Source organism: Balaenoptera acutorostrata, chromosome 3 (assembly GCF_949987535.1).
Source record: "Balaenoptera acutorostrata chromosome 3, mBalAcu1.1, whole genome shotgun sequence".
NCBI classification, from domain to species: Eukaryota; Metazoa; Chordata; class Mammalia; order Artiodactyla; family Balaenopteridae; genus Balaenoptera; species Balaenoptera acutorostrata.
Window position 1 is genome coordinate 10287956 of NC_080066.1, and position 20198 is coordinate 10308153.

Sequence of the window (20198 nt, forward strand, 5' to 3'; positions counted from 1 at the left end):
TACAAATCTTCCAGTCAATTTAAATAGCATTTATTAAAAGCTAAGTGTCATGAAATGGAGTTTGGGGGTGGGGAGAACTGGAAAGATTTCATGGCATTAGCGGTTCTCAGATTTGTGGTTTATAGGAAAACTGCAGTTAGCAGAGTTGCTAACTCTTTCTCTTGCCAAACAAGATATCATTGCTATCATTTTAGAAATGATAGGGCATTGATGAATGAGAGCAACAGTGAAATGCATCAAGGGCATAATCTGCGATGGGAGACTGGCTTCAGCTGTACGAAACCCCTTCCTCATCCTGAACTTCTCATTCTGCTCCAAACTAGAGATATCTTCCTTCTCCCTGGGCCCCCGGGCCAGAGTTTGCAAAACTTTGGACGGATGATCTTTCAGAGTCTCTGCAGGTCTCTAAGCCTGTGATCAGAAGGTCTTTGCCCTCAAAGTGAAACAGAAAGACTAGATTCACAGATGAGAAATGGCTGGAGAACAGTTTCAAGGCAACAGGGATGCCAGTGAGTGGCAGGTGACACAGAAGAAACCCTTAGAATCGCGGTGTATTTAATTGGGGGCCCTTGAGGGAGGCTTTGGGGCAAAGGTGAAACCGAGTCAGGGCTTTTCAGGAATAGTATTTTCTTCTAATGAAAACGGGAGCAGCTCCCTTGGATTGGGCTTCTGGGAGTGGACCTGGCGAGTCCAGCTGTAAGAAAGGGCCATAGCACCCTCAGGAAGGAGCAGGCCAGATCTGGGGTGATCCGATATATTCCGATATATTCACTTACTTGGCCTTTGGTCTATTTCTATCCACCCTCTCAGACCCCCACGTCAAAAGTTTTATCCCATCTTTGCTTTCACGTGCAATCCTCTGCTCTCTCTATGGCAGAAAATTGTCCATGTGTAGTTATTTTATCCTTTTAGAGCAATTTTTATTTGACATTTTCCTGGGAAATCGCTAGTGTACCAGTCACGTGGGGGCTGGAAGAACAGGTTGCAGAATGAATGGCAAGCTGAAGAGGTGGTGACAGGAGCACAGAGCTACTCCCTAGAGCCTCCCCAGCCTCTCTGCCCTGGCCTTTCCTCTTTCCAAGCCTCTCCATTTCATGGTGGAGTTCAACAGGTATGCCTGTTAACCAACCAAATATTCACAAGATGCTTCTGTAGCACCACTGCTGGTGCTGAAGGGACTCGGCCCCTCCAGTTCTCCTTAAACTTGAACACTGAGCTAGTGTTTGCTTTTGTTTTGTGTCAATCACTGAAATAAATTAGAATTTTATTGTTGGACCACTAAGTCCATTAAATTATAATGGATGTGTGTGTGTGTGTGTGTGTGTGTGCACGCACTTTGATCTATGTGGTTATATGTGTGTATGTGGGTGTGTATATGTCTTATATTAGATACATAACATATATATAAGTGCTGTTTGTGCTATGAATTCAGTTTGACTTTAGAAAATGGCTACACTTCTCTGAGCTTCCTTTGTCCCACTCATAAAATAAAGGCGCTGGATTAATATATGAAAACATCTGGCACATGGTAGCCTGTCAGTAAAGGTTAGCTGAATTAATTAATGCATCTAAGGACCCTTCCAAGTTTATAAACCTGTCATCTTAAACCACCTTCCACCTACATTTTTCCTTTGGCGATCAAGTAGTCCCACCTCATTTCTCAGCTGAGGAAATGGGCTTGGCGGAGAACATGTCCCACACCAGGGGCAGAGCCGGTGACGGTATGGATGGAGTGCCTTCTACCTGTAGGAGAGCACCAGAGATCGGAGAGTCCTGTCAGGGCATGTGTGTGGTTGGAGGGCGGCCAGGAAGGAAGGGTGATGACACAGAAGGATAAGAAACAGACTCTGCTTATGATCAACATTGGGCGAGCAGAGGAAAATGCAGAAGAGGACATTTCCAGCCTCAACCTGTTACGTACGAATACTGCTGACCAAGAGAAAGTAGGGAATTCAGAGGACGCTGAGCATGGAAGGAGACAGCAAGAGCTGGTTTATAGAATTCACATACAATTACCAGCGTTAGTATAATAACGAGATTTGTTGCACGCTACTGGGTACAAAGCACTGCACTAACTGCTGACACTTTATTTAAGCCGCACAAGAATCTGTGAAGATTACTGTTATAACAACGTCCATGAAGATGCGAGGAGTTTCGGGAGATTCTTCCCAGCCTGAGGGAACAATAAAAACCAAGGCACGAATGTCGAGGTGTTCCCTCTATATTTGGCTGGTGTCCATCGGTTCCCCTATAAGCAATATTGAAATTTTCCAGAAACTTCATCTCTTACATCCTCCCCCCTCCTCCATTTGTTTGCTTGAAGTATCAATACTATCTCTTCACTCCAGGCTAATACCTTAAAGGGCATCTCAAGCCCATAGGGCAGCCTGGACCTGATAAGGCAAATCAGGATACATTCCACCAATGAAATCCTCGTGACGTTCTAGCTTTTTTATTTTTATAAATTAATTAATTAATTTATTTATTTATGGCTGCGTTGGGTCTCTGTTTCTGTGCGAGGGCTTTCTCTAGTTGCGGCGAGCGGGGGCCACTCTTCATCGCGGTGTGCGGGCCTCTCACTATCGCGGCCTCTCTTGTTGTGGAGCACAGGCTCCAGACGCGCAGGCTCAGTAGTTGTGGCTCACGGGCCCAGTTGCTCCGCGGCATGTGGGATCTTCCCAGGGCTCGAACCCGTGTCCCCTGCATTGGCAGGCGGATTCTCAACCACTGCACCACCAGGGAAGCCCGACGTTCTAGCTTTTAACCTGCCTGCACTTCTTAACCTCTAAGAGCATGGGAGGAAAGCCTCCAAACATGTGATACCTCCCAGAATCACAACCCACAGAGGTCCAGAAATAAACTCAACACAACGGAAGATACACAACAGCCCACGCATAGCCCGCACGTACATTATACGGTGTTGCATTGAGTACTGGCATTGCATACAGTATGTCCCAGCTGTCCTGAAATTCATGGGGGCCTCATTGGGCTTCCTGGGCACAGGCCATGGGCCATGGGTTTTGCTTTAGATCTGAGAATCCAGGCAATGAGATATTTGATATCATTATGGCATTATTATTATTATTATTATCATTTTAGTTGGGATCATTGTATTGAGGACTTTTTAAAAAGGATTCTTTATCTTTTACGGATTCACATGAAAATTATTTGGTGTTGGGAGGACACGGTGGGGGGAAGGATGGATGAAACAAGATTCAGGCTCTGAATTAGTAACTTTTGAAGCTGGGTGAAGCCTTCGTGGGAGGTTATTATACTTATTTTTCCCACTTCTGTGTGTACGTGAAATTTTCCACAATACGTACATTTTTTGTTAAAGACTGGGTCTGACTGAAGGAGAAATCAGAGTGGTCAAGCAATATCCTGCAGAAGCGACTGTGGAAGTAAGAGATTTTTTTCCCAGCAAAGACCCAAAGATGCTCTGAGCTCTGTGACAAGTGAAGGGCCTTTGATGCAGGCAATTCACTAGAAATGAGCCCCTCACACGGCCTGCAAAGCCGGAAATACACATCCAGAGCCTGAGGTACGTCCACGTTTACACATTTATTTGGATTTAGAGAAACAACACATAAAATATACTTTGATCATACACAAGTTTATATTTGGTAAGAAGAACAGGTTGCCACGTGTTTATAGTTTTTATTGATTTCTGTCTTTAGTAACAGAGTGATGCTGGGAGATGTCAATGTCTTTCAGAAACACTGACTGGGAACAGGACTTTGGCACAGGTAACTAATCAATACACAGCATTTGCACTTAGCATTTGAAAACAGGAGGGCACGTGCAAGATGATACCCGCCGTTAGGTTCCTGGGTTCCTTGTCCTGCTGCTATATTTACACCCGTGCTTTCTTGGTCCATATTCTGAGGAGTAGCACCTACTCCAAACCTTAGCAGGGACAGTGCCTGCAACGTTGGCTGTTTGTGACCCTCCATATTGGTTTCCTCTGTTCTCGGAGACACTAAAGTAGCATCCTCCTTGCATTCTGTGAAATCCCACAGTTCTCAAAGGAGATTTCTCAGCAGCGAGCGGAGCCGAGGGTATTCCCTGCGAGAGCTGAGGTGGAGGGCACGCCGTTTAGCAGAGAGAGGGCGGGCGAGAGAGTTAATGGGCACAGATGCGAATGTGGTTCTCAGAAAGTCAGTACGGCTACCACACAGGAAAAGACACATCAATAATATATTGTACAAGCTTTTACAGCAAAACATGTTGATTTGCAACACTGTAAGTTCAGATCTAAAGTGCACAACCCCCATCTGAGGTGACGAGACAGTACTAGCAGTATAATAAAGGCAACACAGTTACACACACAACTGATTTCCTTTTCTTTCCTCACGTCCTTGAGACAGTTCAGGAAGTCAATACCATTTATGTGTCTCCGACGGAGACATACCACACTTTTTTTTTTTCAAGTATTTAAAACTAACAAACACAATATTGCTATCTAAATGAAAATGGCCATGTCAATTGTGATTAAAGCTAAAGCCAAACTTTTCTAATATTTGTAAAGAATGGTCCCACATAAAGGCCTTTGGCACTGGGAATTTGGCTAAAGTTCAAAACAATCTCCCTTCCTTCCTTCCTTCCTTCCTCTGTCCTACCTTCCTTCCTTCCTTCTGTCCTTCCTTCCTTCTGTCCTTCCTTCCTTCCTTCCTCCATCCCTCCCTTCCTCCCTCCTTCCCTCCCTCCCTTTCTCTTGAGTAGATTACAAACTTACTTTAAAGAATATTTATTAAACTACTGGGACTTATCAGGCTTTTATTTACCTCCTTCCCTGGGTTACGGTTGGTAGCATTTCACTGCATAGGATTGAGCAAGGCTCCCAGCAAACTTGGGGAAGAACCTGGAAGGGGCAGGGGTTCGGGGAAACAAGCTCTTGGTAAAAACTATTTTGCTGGAGTTTCAAACACAGGCACAAATGTTCCTCCTTTAAGTTCTGTCATACCATCAAGTGAAAAAGCAGCCGCTTCTGATAGAGAATCTATAACCCTAGGTAGAAGCATCCTGGAGTAGAGAGGGATCTGTCCAGATCAGGCCACTGGGCTTCACTGTCTCCTCCAAGCAGGATGGCGGTTTTGATAATTAGTGTCTCTGCCTCTGAGATGGGGTCTGTGGCCTGAGGCTCACAATAGGTGGGCAGTTGTGTGCTTATTCTCAACAGCTAATTTCTAGAAAGGAAAGGAATGCTTGGCCATTAGACCCAGCCTAGAATGGGAGCCTTGTTCCTTCATGAAATTCTGGGGCACAGATAAAGCGTTTTCTTCTAATAGTCATAGGGAATCCATTTGCTTCCTAGACAGAGAGGGCTCAAAGCCATGTTCATCTCAAATATCAACGTTTTCATATATAACCTGGGAGAGAGAATGTAGGGGCGAGCTCGGGAAGCTTTCAGGTGGTTGGATCCCGTGGTCATGTTAGAGGCCTTTTCTATTTGACGAAGGATGGGGTCCTCTTTCCTCTCTCATACACCTATCATCTTCCTGACCACTGCTCTGACTGGGGCATACAGAAAGGATGAATGTTCCTAAATGTGCATCTGCAGTCTGCATATATGGGTCCACGCTCCTCCACTACCTCTTTGACTCTGACCATCTGTGCCCCATAAATATCTATGGGAGCTCTCGTTAGCTCATGTCTCTCCATCAGGTTTGCAGGGGTAGAGGATGCTTTTAAAATATTATTTTGAATTCTAAGGAGCATATGATCTCTACATAGTCTGGTCACATTGGGTCTTGATGGGAGACAGATGATAAAAGAAGGTCTTAAGATGCTGTCTCAAAATCCTAGGTGAGGAGCTCATTTCCTGAGAGGAAAATAACCACTAATGGAGTAGAAATTAATTATTGGGAAGCCCAGTGATGGGGAGCTTAGCAGGAGAGACTTTTGTGGGTCGGAATGGGGAGTGAATGGGAAAGAGCAATGACCCGGGAGGGGAACGACTCCTTCCTGGGCAGGGACACTGTGGCATCCAGGATGACATCATTATTCTCACACAAGTTTAAACTAAGGCCAAGTTTAATTCTCTGGGCTCGCCACATCTGGAGTGTTTCATTCCTCTGCTCGGGCTGATTAGATTTTATTTTTATTTTCTCTAATGAATCCAAATGACTTAATAAAAGAATACTGTCTGGGAAGATATCTCAAGAACCGGCATCAACCTTCTGTTCTAAACAGGCTGAACTGGAAAGCAGAAGAGAGACGATTACCCTAATTTAGTCTAAGATGAAGCGTGGCTGTCAGGCCTACTGAGCGGGTCTACTAAGGTCCAATGGATGGAAAACTTAAATGGGGAGAGAGTCTTATTGTCGAGCTGACCAATCATTTTAAAGAACTTGCAGTATTCTTTCGTGTCTGTTTCGTAATTCTAACTTTAGAGATGTGATAAGTCATAAAATGAACAGAAAGAAGGCATCATACCTTTTAAGAATTTTGTGGGCCTATGTTTCAAAATAACTTTGCTAAGTGTTTTATTGTGCCTCCGTTAAAAGAAAGAGAAAAACAAATCTGGCTTAGTTTTTAATATCTGCCCCTGCAGTTTGTATAACCCATATAAAATAAAAATCTATATGTTACAAAATAGGATTTCTTTTTAATATATATATTTTCCTTTTGTAAAATTATATGTATTTAAATATATTTGAAATGTTGCTATAGGTAAATTAGAAATTTTTTTTCTAATACTATGAAAAAGGCAAGAGTTTTTTTATTGTCAGCATACATTTTATATTTACTTTATCCTTTTCACTGCACCCCAGAGAACCTTTTATGATTCAGGGGCAATTTGGCACTATTCAACCCTACTACTCTGAAGTGAAAATAAAGTTTGATTTGCACACTATATTAAAAGTAAGGGAAGTATTTGTAACAATTTTAAGCTTTTCCTTATTGATTAGAACACAGCCTTTTGTCACTAATTATTAGAGAGGTATTCTAAACTTAAGAAAGGATTTTTAAAAGGAGCAATGTTTGTTTGTTTTTGATTTTTAAACTGTACTCTACTTTGACACCACAATATAGAAATAGATTTACTTTGGAACAAACTACAAATACATTTACACAGTGTGTGACAACTTAATTGTCTACCTAGAGAACTGAAACAGCTTAGTGAGCTAGGTTATTATAAGTCTTGTCCAAGGCGTTCTATTTCTTCAATCAGGAAGTCAATGTCTTGGTGCGTTGCTGCGGGGTTTGAGATGACCATACGGAAGAAATTGACCTTGTCTCCCAAGGGCTGGTAGCTCACCATTGTGGTCCCATACTCCATCATTCTGGCTTTAATCACTGGAGCTACCTGTGGAAGAGACCAAACCACGACGGTGACTGTTTCTCCCAGGGACTCTTCCTTTCATGAAAGAACCCAATACCAAGTAGCATTTGTAGTTTTTAACTGAACAATCAGAACCATATTTGTCATCCCTTGAAGGAATTGCCTCTCACTTTTCTTGGGATCAGAGGGCTGGAGCAGTTTAATACCTTCAAGATCTCGAAGGCGCTAAAAGGAATAATCAGTGGTAGGCTATCATCAGGAGCTTGACACCTTGAATTTCTACTTAGTGTTTTGGGAGACCAGGAAGAATCTGATGTTGGTTCCAAGGTCAAAGAATTTGGCAATACAACATTTGGGGGACGGGTTTTTTTCCCCCTCATTGGAAGTAAGACATGGTTCACAGACTGGTTACCAAGATGTAAGGCTCACTATCAAGTGATGTGTGAAAATAAGCAGACTTTTGAGACCCTAAAGTTATTTTCTTTCTTGAGACCCTAAAGCTTCCTAGTTTCTTTTTATTCTCCTTTTGCATTAACTCAGTTTACAAGATGTTTTGAAATATATTACCTAATAATCATGAAGAATCAGCTGAGGCAAAAAGCTGCACCCACAAGGATTTAACATTACAGAATCAGATCACAGGCAAGATTTTACCACATTTATGCCAGATAGATGATTACAGCCCTTGGTCCTCTACTGTGTATGAATTTAAGTTCAAACTCCAGTTCAGCACAAATGCCTTTTGTCACCAGCTCTGAGGACTCATCCAGTGCCCACCCAAATGAATCTGCAGCTCTGACAAGACCTACTTATTCAATATCCCTTGGATATACCACACATAGTTTTACCCCTTCACACTGGTCCTCAGTCTCACCATGTCACACTTGTTCTCTTTGCTTAGAATTGCTTTTCACTGCCAGTTTGTATCCTATGCAGACTCCAAGGCTCCACCACAGTCCTACACCCGCTAGGAAGCCTTTCCTGACTTCTGCAGTCCATTAGCATATTTTCTCTAAGTTGTAAGTACATGATCCTTATCCATAGATTCTGTCTATATTCTATTTCCTATCATCCCCTCAGTTATAAGAAAATACACTTCATCTTTGTACTTCAACTGTAAGCTCCTGGAAGGCAGGGACAGTGTCCTTCACTTCTTTTATCAGGACAGCACTGTGTGCACATGGAGGGCTCCCTGAGTCCTTATTGACTGTAAAGAGTGGCATAAAAGGAACAGCTCCAAGGATGAGGCATACATTTTAAATTATGTCCAACTGTATGCAGGATCTGTCCACATATTTCACCACTGGAGTCTGTAAATATAACATTGATCTTTTAGGTTCGTTGCTGCAAATACCTAACCAGGAATGTAGATGTCAGGGAAGCTTTAGACTTATGTTAGATATTCATAGTCAGCAACTCAGTTCATTATGGGAACTGTGCCTTCTATCACAGTTGTATTCATTTTAAATGAAGGATAGATTCAAATAGAATGGTGTTATAAACATGTGACTTTTGAATATCAACACTTACATAATCATTGGTTTGCAATGAGGTTTTAATCCTCAAAGAACTCAGTGTGAAAAAGCAACATGGTTCCCCATCAGGACCAATTATTTGTTAGTTATGAAAGCCAAAGCCAAAGCCAGACTTGACCTTCATGTTCATTTCACCTTCCCTTCACATCCTGAACCTAATTTCCTCATCTGAAAATGAATGTGGATGATGATTCCAACACTGAGATTTTCTGATTCTAGACAAACACGTTCTTACATCCCTTTCTGCTCCTTCCTTATTCCACAAGGAGGTAATGTAAAGAGGAATGCTTCTGTTGGGTTGATCCTCTTTCACCCAAAGGATTAACGATGTATGCAGGGCATCAGGCTCATGCCAGGGAATAAATATAAAAAAGAATTTAAATATTTCAAGACTGGGATTAAGTTCTGAAAATGGACCTACTAGAATATTTTAGCCTAAGGACATGAAATGTATCACTTTGTGCTGTGAGGCATGGCAAGTCAGTGTGTTCCTGGGAAGAGAAATCCCAGATTAGAAAAAGAATTCCAAATCCATGTGTCTGCAGGAATTTAAGGAAGAAAATCACATAACTGTTCCTTAGTTTTATTTGTGCAATAAATCATGCTTGCTCTTTAGCACTGATAAAACAATGATAATGCTTTACTCAATGAATTAAACTCTGATTTCATTTTCATAGGCAATCCAAGTAAGAATACACAGGAATGGGATTAATTATTAAGGACATTCAACACAAATTTTTGAAATAAATGCAGATCAGAGGTCAAAAGACTGACGGTAACAGCCATCATCCCGAACAGATTTTGGCAGAAAGTAAGACTGAAACCCCCCGGTTCCTAAAGCTAGCTGGGTTGGCAGAAATCACAGCCATCTAAATACATATGGCTTTTGGTTGCTTCCAGAAAATGCTGATGAACTAAAATTAGCAGGAACATGGAACATCTACTTCATTGCATAATCACTAATTGCAAGTTAAGAAGGAAATAAGATTCTGACTATTCTGATGAGTATATAGCATTTTAATTTTTTTCTAGACTCTTTTTTGGGGGTCACATTCTTGATTTTGCTGAATAAAGAGAGTCAGTTAGGAAAAAAGGGGCTGCATGTTGAAGAATTCACTGAAGGCTCAATCAACAAGAGCTCTTTGGGGATGCCTTAAGAGTTTTAGGGTACCATTTTATCCTTTGTGCCATTAGCTTTTTCAATCCTTTAGAAAATAATAACCAGGGAACTCTTCCATAATTTAAATCCACATTTGTTTCCTCCAAAGAGGGCTCAGATTAAAGCATCGTGAAATAATCTCACAAAGATATCACAGAAATGTATTTCTCACTATGTGTTACAAAACCTTTTTGTTTTTACATCTTGGAAGGCTGAGAGAAATTTTGAAAAATCAAAAAGCAGAATAACCATAAATAAGATATTTGAAAACATTAAAATCTCACCAATTAAATTTCCCATTACATTTAATAACATAGGCTTTAAAAAAGTCACTTTATATATGAGGCCAATCTACTTCTTTACCAATGTACTTTTTGTAATACTTTCTATAAAGTTTTGTTATTGTTTATTAGTATTTTTATTGAGGTATAGTTGATTTATAATATTATATGTTTCAGTGATTCACAATTTTTAAAGGTTATACTCCATTTATAGTTATTATAAAATATTGGCTCTATTCCCTGTGCTGTACAATATATCCTTGTAGCTTATTTATTTTATACATAGTAGTTAGTACTTCTTACTTCCCTACCCCTATCTTGTCTCTCCTTACCAATGTGCTTTTAAATCCACTGTTGACCTTCTGAAAGGCCATCAGTCAGCATAGGAGTATAAAAGCTGATAGAAGAGATGCAGATAACGATCAAATACAATAAAAATTAAAATTCAAGAAGATGATGAAGAAGAAAAAGAACCAGAAAACCAAGAGGTGACCAACACAGTAAGTCCCCTACATACGACCGAGTGCCATTCCGAGAGCGTGTTTGTAAGTCCAGTTTGTTCGTAAGTCCAACAAGGTTAGCCTAGGTACCCAACTAACACAATCAGCTATATAGTACTGTACTGTAATAGGTTTATAATACTTTTCATACAAATAATACATAAAAAACAACACAAAAAATAAAGAAAACATTTTTAATCTTACAGTACAGTGCCTTGAAAAGTATAGTAGTACAGTACAACAGCTGGCATACAGGGGCTGGCATTGAGTGAACAGGCAAGAAGAGTTACTGACTGGAGGCGGGAGAGGAGGTGGGAGATGGCAGAGCTGAAGGATCATTAGCAATAGGAGATGGAGGGCAAGCTGCAATTTCACTCACACCTGACGCTGATGGAATGCACGTTCGCATCTTTGAAAGTTCACCACTTGAAGGCTCGTACGTAGGGGACTTACTGTGTGCCGCCTGGGACTCTTGTCTGATGAACACCTGCAGGACATCTCCTTGCCTCCTGCCTTGGTCTAATGCGTTTGTACGTGGTCCCGTCCCCATGGTGGTCCTGTCCCCATGGTGCCCCAGGCCTTCTGCGTCCACTTTGCCTCAATGACAGTGGGCCATCTGCGCACTCACTGCCCTGACTGGAGCAGAAAATGCACCAACCAGATTCTCGTCTTTCCCTCCCTCATGAAGCTGTGGCTGGGCTCGTTTTAGTGATAACCATCTGTTACCTATATGTCTGTCTTCACGCCAAAGTGTGCCCCGGGAAGGCGTCTGTGATCCGCTAGTAGGTTTCCTAAGTGTGTTTCCCTTCCCTGGTCTGGAATATGTAAATGGCACGTTAGTTCAACAAACGTTTTTGAGTGCCTATTGCATGCTGAGCCCTGTACCAGGCAAGAGGCCACAAAGAGTAATTCCGCTGCCTTGTTAGGTCCAGAATTTAACTTCTCTTGTGGCCCAGAAGACTCCACATTTCCTCCCATTTTGGGTCTATGTCAGTACTGACCAAGAGAGCTTTATGTAACGACACAGATGTTTTCTGTCTGCACAATCTGATATATTAGTCTCGAGTCACAAGTTAAAATGTGTCTAACGTGACTGAGAAGTGAATTTTGAGTTGAATTTTATTTTAATTGATTTAGATTTAAATAACTACATGTAGCTATTCTACCATATTGGACAGCGCAGATGATTTATTTCACCTTAGTGCTTTTCCCTCTGGGATTGTGTGTGCGTGTGTGTGTGTGTGTGTGTGTGTGTGTGTGCAGATTTTACTGGTCCCTGGACATGGTGTTTTAAGGGTTTCGCACTTAGTAAGAAACTTTTCTGAAACTCTGAAAAACTACTGACACAAGCGAACAAAAGTTAACCTTAATATTTTATGTGTTCGAATATTTTCATTTCTAATTCTGAATTGCTTAATTGACTAAGGCTGAGGATGGATTTCTCCTAAAGACACGCACATCTGTCATAAGGATGACATGCACGTGAAAGGTCCGTTACATACACCGAGGTACAGATCAGAGGAGCTCGCGTCCTTACCTTAGAGAGGCGGCTCATTTTCTCTTCATTGTTGTCTAGAACACGCAAACTCGGAGGTACATACCAGAAGCAGACGTTTGTGTGCTGAGGCTACGAAAAGGAAAGTAAGATTCACGCTCAGCCCAAACTGGCAAGTGTGAAAATTCCAAGGACATTTCAAATCTATGCTGCAGCTTCCGGATACAATCTTGCTTTTTACATTTGTAATCACCTTTGATTTTCACACCATTATACAGTTATTTTTTGTGAGTTTGATTTTTACCCTCTCACCCCTGCTTCTCCTTTGTAATGGTCCCACTTACCTGGACAGTACATTCTTAACATCAAAAAACACTAGTGATAAGGATTGGAATGGACTAAACTTTGGAGGATTGCAGAAATCAGAATACATACCTTTCCATCAAACACCATTTCATAACCTGCTCGGTTTTTGATGATATTGTATAAATACTCCGCCAGCTCCAAACACTTATCAATATGTGCTTCAAACCCGGTGGTCCCCTAAGTGAGAGAAGAAGAAGAAATCTTAGCAGGCTGAGAAAGGTGGGCGAGCTCTCAGGTGAGATACGGAGACAAATCTCTCTGGACACTGGTGGCCTTTCTGCCCCTTCGGTCTCAGCTCTGCGCCGGCACTTTCCTGACATAAGACTGTGTTACTCGAGGCTTTTCTGGCAATTATTTCTCCTTTAATGCTCTCCCCGTCAGGTGCTTTTGTTCCCTTTCAACATCACCGCTCTCGTGGCACAATCCCTTTCTTTCTGAGCCTCCATTCCCCAGGCAATTATTTTGATTACTCGAGGGGAAAATTTGCCTCTGCCGCTCAGAGGAGTAATTATGGAAGTCATTAACGACCGGAGGGCTGGCTATTCTTTCCTTGTGGGCAAGAAGCATCATCAGAGACACACCCCACCCCCAGGATGCCTGCTTCGTCCCTGTCCGTCAGGTGAATTTGTCATTTCCAGACCCCACTTTTGTTCACCAGTGTGCCCCCCATTATAGAGCAAATAGGGTAGGTGCTCAACGAATATCTGTTGGACAAACGAATGACAGTCTCTTGAGGGGCACACAGATGCTTTGTTAGCTCGTCATTTTGCAAAGCTTATTAGATTTCTCCTTTGGGGATAAACGGCTCATCCGTCTGTAATGGGTGAACATTATCACAGAGGTCTTTCAGTTTCTAGCTCTTGGAAGCCCAGGATCTGGACTTGGGAAAAACAACACAACAGCCTTGGACAGGAACTACTTAACTGACAACAGGACACACTAGGGAGTTACTTTTCAGCACGGCTTTACTCCTAACTCCTTTGGTATTGGTGGAGCGCTCAGGGGAAGCTTAGAGAAGCAGCTAATGCTCATCCCAGGAAGTCAGAACAGGCCTACCAGCGACTAATCCAACCCGGCATCTAGAGGAAGCAACTGTAATACAGATAAGATGGGCCCACTTTCCTGTTAACAAAGTCTCATCGTCCCAGCTACAGGGGGGATCTGGCAGAGCCAGTGACTTGTAACCTCTGAAACGTGTCTAACAACAAGCTGCATTCAAGAGGTCTGATGGGTTCAGAAATTCATTTCTTTGGAGACCGCCACCCTTGCTGACTGGTCCCTGTTGACTCCAAGGATCCAGCTGATGCCTGAGCGTTCGGGCCAGCACCCCTGCGCTCCATGAGTCTGTGGTTGCCAAGGATTTAGGATTGGTTTGGACCGACCTGGCAGTTTGGGTCCACTTGGGATGGACCTTAGGTAAGAGGGAGGGGAGTTTATTGTTCTCCAAACTGGATCCTTTGGACCAGCCTAGAGTTGGATTTCATCTCGCATGGACCTGATCCAGGATATGTCCAGGACCAGTATGACTCTGACCTTGTCCAACCATGTGGCCTTGGCTAACCTCTCTGGTCACATGGGAATGACGGTGCCTGTCTGATTCCCCACACAGAGACGCAGCAAGGTGAAATGAACGCTCTGAAGATGAGTGTGATTGTATTGCAAAGGGAGTGGGGTTACCACGGACGGGGTGGGCGTCCTCCAGCCTTTGCTAGTCTGGGCGCTCACTCTGGAGGCGCTCAGGAGTAATGTGACTGCCCCCCTCAGGCGAAGGCTATAGAGGTGCAGGGGGAGTGACACAGGAGCCCTGACGTGCCCTTAGACGCCTGGGGCTCCTGCTTTCAAACGGGGCATTTACGGGAATAGGATCTATACTTTATTTTCAAGGTTTTGCAGGTTTTTAGGAGATTCTCCAAAATTCATTCGTTTATCAAATGCTTGTTGAATCATTATATAGCACACAGCTCTTCTTACGAGAATGACAAAGACACATATAGAACCTTATCGGGCGTCACATCGCCGTGACCTGAGTCGCTGTGACGGAAGCCGAGGCTTCACAGGAGCACTTGTGGGTGGAAGGCAGGACCCCAGCAGCAGGCTACACGGAAGGAGCTCTGGGAGAAAGACGTCTTGTCTTACCCCTCACCCACACACACCCAGCAGGGCTTTAGATGCACCCACTCAGGCCCTCTCACCTCTCATCTGGATGGTAGCACCCTAATTCTCCTTCAGTCAACTGAGACTCCCTACTAGCTCGAAATACGCCCTTTAGCCCCTGCCTGACCTTCCTCCTGGGATGTTCTTTTCCCAGCTCTGCTGGTCAAAATCTTAGTTATTCTACCATCCTGTTCACGACCCATCTCGAAGATCACCTCTTGATAAATCATTCTTGGCTCTCAAACTAGGGCTGAACTCTCCATTCTTTAACTCTTCAAGGTGTGTCTGTGTTTCCTTTATAACCAGTTGTGTTCTGTCTTTTGTGATGGTCATTGGAGCATTTCTCTTTCCTGCCTGGAGAACTGAAGTCCCCCGGTCCCACTCAGCACCAGGCACAATAACAGATGCTCAGTATCCACTTATTAAAATAAATTAATATTTTAGAGAGAAAGGGAACATTCAGTCACTCAGCAAAGAGTGCCAGACATCCATTTCCCTTTAATAGTTTTCTCCTGTTATTTTTTTCCCTCAGCCATTTGCCAACCCCTCTGTTATCTACATTTTAATTACAGAGGCCACTAATAGAAAACTATAAGGAAATCTGCCAATTTGCATAATCATATACAAACACAAAGATTTACGCTAAAAACTCAATAGTTACATATTAAGCCATCACTGCAGGCCTAAAAAATGGGACTCCTTTTAAGGTTTTTTGGGGTTTTTTTTATGTCTACCCGTGAGTTTTAACCACTGAGGAAATCTGTCAAGATGAAAAATAATCAAGTCCTAGGATTCTCTAATAAAATTCAGACAAAATAAACGGTCTACCCAATAAGAACAGAGTTGAGGGCAGACACAGTGTCTTTGCCAGTGCAAGGCTTACAAATCATACCACCATCCAGAACACCTAGCATCCCACATCAAGAGGCTCAATATTTTTTTTTTTGCATTAATCTGCTCCAATCAAATTGTCTTGGATTTAACATGATGGCCGTCTTCAGTGCATTTAGCTCCATTTGCTATTAACAGGTGAAAGAATTGTAATTTATACTTAGGTCACTATTTTTCATGTGGTTTATCTAACTAAGGAGAAAATGCAGATTCACTGGAACACTGTATTCTCCAGGTGTATCTGATAACAGAGGGTTTGCTGATTAATGCCACATTCCTCCTCTTCCTCCTCATTACAGCAAGTCCCCTAGAAACGAACAAGTTCTGTTCCGAGAGTGCGTTCAAAAGTCCAATTTGTCCATAAGTCCAACAAGGTTAGCCTAAGTACCCAACTAACACAATCGGCTATATAGTACTGTACTGTAAAAGGTTTATAATACTTTTAACACAAATAATACATAAGAAACAAACACAGAAAATAGTACTGTACAGTAAAGTACACAAAAGCACAATCACTTGTAGAGGATGCACGCATGTGACAGTGTACACCAGACACATGAACTAACTTACGTGATTGGACGTGTGAACGCACGTTCGCATCTTTGAAAGTTTGCGACTTGAAGGTTCGTATGTAGAGGACTTACTGTACTGCTTTGGCAGATGCAAAATAGAATGACACGGCCAACTCTCTCATGGCTCTCCTTAGGAGTGGGTACTTCTCCTGCCCTGTCTGGCATTACTACAGAGTTAGGGGTGTTGGAGGGTAATTATCCTCACCCTTGATCTGGATTGTAGGGCTGAGCTTATTACTTTAATAATTATTATCATTTCATTTTTTTAAAATGCAGCTTTAAGTTGAAAGCCAATGGACGTTTTTGCCATTTAGCTGTCTAGATACTTAAGGGTTTGTGTAAGGAATTAAAAAAATATGTGTCCATGTCTTCTAAGTAACTCAAATTCTCACTTGTAATTCTTCACTGTCATCTATTTCTGCATTTTAAGCATAAATAACGTGTTGACTTTCATTAATTACAAAGAGTTATCAGTGTGTCTTCATTTTTGTTCACACCTTATATATGAATGTTAGAAAATGAGTTATTCCTTTACACAAACATGATGTACATGAAATAATTACTTTAAAATATTTTAAATTCTGGATGATGATAACGTATAATATTAAACTATTTTTCAATGCAAAAAAAAAATGTGTCCATAAGTTACGCAACCACTGTGATTTTTTTCTTTCTCTCTCTCTCTTTTTATCCCCTCTTCTGGTGCCTGTATTTCAGCCCTTTAGAAACTGGATCCTCTGCCTTTATTTCAAGCTTCATTTGGTCCTGCTGTTTAATTCACACCTGATGCCCTCTGAGTGATTTCTCTGAGAACCAGCCGGCTGCACCACACTGGCAGGGAGGTTTCCGATGGAAAAGGAGCAGCAGGGAACCGATGAACAGTGTCAGAAACATTTTTGTATAAATATAGCTAATGATCATCATTTTAATAAAAACACCAGGGGAACTAGAGACAAAAAGAGTGATACTGAACAATGTTTAGAGACCAAGCTTTCTTCAACGTACCAGCTGATGTTTACCTTTGTCGTTTTACAATTCCCACCAATCCATGAAATGAAAAACCTGCTCGTTTTAAAACAGCCTGAGAGTACACCAATAATCTACGTTCTCAATTGATTTATTTTTGCCAAATGAAAGTGTTATTGCCTACAGAATGAGTCTTGTCTTGGGCGGTGGGGACCAGATACCTATCCTTGTCAGGCTCTCAACTTTCAAAAGAGGAAAGGGAAGGGGTCCCCTGCCCAGCTCAAGGGATTTGACCTCACTCATCACCCACCTTTATGGGGCAGTAACTCACCTTGGGCCTCACTCCAGGTAGCTGCCTGATGCTTAGCAATACTTAGAGAAAACTCAACCGGGGCAAATACCATTATGGAAGCTTGTTTGAAGACCATGTAGTCTAGCCATCCCCAGAAACCATCTAAGAGTTATTTGTGCATTGAGCAAAAGGCATATGTTCATATCATAGTTTTTAAGACAGTCTTTCTAGTTAAACTGCCCTTTTCCAGGATGGGTTTAAAGAAGGTTCCATAAAATAGTTGTTGACAGCACTGTTTCACTCCCAAGCCCCCTCTTTTTCTTGTTAGCCATCCGCCTCTCTGAACTGTTTGAGTCAATTCAGTTTGCTTTGAACACTTTTATAAACACCAGCATATGGACCGGGTGCTGTGGACCTGGTCCATACCTCTTTACACAGACCTGAGGAAGGACCCATTCGGTGGTCTCAGCCAGCAGACCAAGTTATTTGCTTGTTCCTATGGTGCTGAACCTGTTACCTCTTTGTGTAGGCTACTTAGAAAGCTGGTCCACAAATTTGTGGACCATTTCCCAAACACACAGGACCTCGGGGCATGCCAGCTTCCCTCTCATCTCTCCCTTTGTGAGGTTTCTCTCACGTACTCTTTTAGCAGTTGGATTTTTCTAGCGGTTGGGTTTTTCCAGTGTCCCCGCTGGCTCTGGCCATTGCCTCCTGTGGGAGATTAACGAAACCAGGTGGAAAGTCACTGATTTGTGACATATAAGTTAGGAATCTGGCCAAAATGAAAAATAGAATCTTTGACCCTTCCAGCCTGCTTACATTTAACCGCACACGTATGCTCTTTGAAAGCTATAATTAGGTCCAGCCAGTGGCGCACACCATTAGTTACAGAGTTCCATTTCTGAAAGAGGGGTGATCATCTACCGTTAAATTCTGAGGTAAATAGAGAAACCGAACCAAAAGAGGTCACTAGGTAGTTCCAGAGTTTTTGAAAAAAGCTTTATAACTAGAGGTTACCCTGTGAAATGTCAAAAATAAACTATCGTGATGGGTTTTTTCTTTTTCCTTTTTATTCTCTAAACAAAAAGACTGCATTTAACCTGCCCAAAGGATCAATCACTGGGTAAAAACCAAGAGTTGGGACGAGAACAACAACGAAACACCTCTTAGGAATCCAGAGGTTCTGCCGTAAAAAGCAACATGTACTGGTTTTCTAGATGAGTGAGCATTAGAAGCAATTAGGTTTAAAAGAAAGAAAACACTCAATGGATTTTCTTATATTCTTGTCCGTGTAGATAACTAGATCTAGGATTCAAGAAACTTAATCTCGGGTAAATAATTTTCAATTCGCAAATCAATTTTTAACATGTCATAATAAGGGTCACCAGATATAGTGTCTGTTTTTAGTCGACATTCAGCCGATCCCGGCGTGCTCACCTTTGCTCTCCACATTAGCCAGAGTTTAAAAACATCAACGTGACGTCCGCACTGTAAGGCCTTATCTCCGGTGTCATAGGACAGGTCGTAGTGTTTATCTTGCTGAAAGAGGTAGGAGGCATGCATCTGGTTGCAACTCTGCATCAATCCCTAGAAAAGAAGAGAAAACTTAGGAAACTCTACTGACTTTATTAGGTATTCTATTAGATTTACATTGTGATGGAAATTATTAAGAAAAATAAATAAAAGAAAGAGGCACTGAATATCCTGGAGAAAGAATCAAATGAGAAAAAAAAATGAGGCCAATAACTGGATAGGATGGGCTGTTGTGATAGGTCAAGTCTATAGAATAAATGGCTAAGGGTCAGCTGTTACCAGAGGTTAACAACAGGGCATATATGTACTTTTACTCTCCTTTTTAAGAGAAGGTGTTTATCTTTTTTTAAATTTGTTGATTACTTTACTTAAGCTTTACAATACCCTTTATTATGGCTGGTTACTAATAATTCCCATCTTACAGATGAGACTGAATCTCAAAAACTTTATGTAAGCTGCTCTGTAAATTACACCTAGACATGGAACAGTTGGGATGTAAATCCAGGTCAGGCGAATTTCAGTGAGAAGGCATTTATTTTTTTAAAAATCAGTCGGAGTATAATGTTCATTGGGAGAATATCCTGATGTCCTGGTTTTGTTGTAAGCAAACTATTTTGGAAACTCTTTGGTTTTGTAAAATATTATTGGTGTGATTCTTCTACTGTTTCGTTCATATTTAGTTCAAGTACTTTATCATTTAGCTATAAGGGTTTGAGTTCTTTACGGATATCATAGTTTTTAAGACAGTTCATTGCTATCGTTTTTATAAGCTAAAATCTAAAAAAATAAAGACATTGCTACTCTGGGGTCTTCAACAGGGAATCTTTCAGATGTCACGCTCCTCTCTCAAGAGTGGTTAAAGCTTGTGCACCGTGTTTTCATACTCATTTGCTAATGGTAGTTACAGTAGAAAGTTTCATTGTCAATTACCATTAATTTGCCCTTGCACCACACACGAGCTTAGTATGGAAAATGGGTGGCAAAGTGATCGAACTATTCCAAAGACCAGTGAATGAATCATGTTCTCTGACTAAAACAGCATCGTTAGTCTCCTCACCACATTGCAATTTGTCTCGAACCACAGGAAGCCTTTGACGCTTTGATTATCCACAGTGTGATTGTGATTTTACAGAAACTTTGGCATTTACTTTTTTCTTTCGTGACTCACG

General features: G+C 41.8%; 1 protein-coding gene across 1 annotated transcript in view; it reads right to left on the reverse strand.

The window, feature by feature from the left end:
* Nucleotides 1–3542: 3542 nt before the first annotated feature.
* GAD2 (glutamate decarboxylase 2) overlaps nucleotides 3543–20198 on the reverse strand; it is a 68212-nt gene continuing 51556 nt past the window's right edge. Inside the window, exons 13-16 of the mRNA XM_007189898.2 lie at nucleotides 18934–19083; nucleotides 12691–12798; nucleotides 12298–12387; nucleotides 3543–7309 (exon numbers count right to left, since the gene is read on the reverse strand). Coding sequence (XP_007189960.1) covers nucleotides 7136–7309; nucleotides 12298–12387; nucleotides 12691–12798; nucleotides 18934–19083 — 522 coding nt within the window. The 3' untranslated portion in view covers nucleotides 3543–7135. The remainder of the gene's footprint in view (nucleotides 7310–12297; nucleotides 12388–12690; nucleotides 12799–18933; nucleotides 19084–20198) is intronic.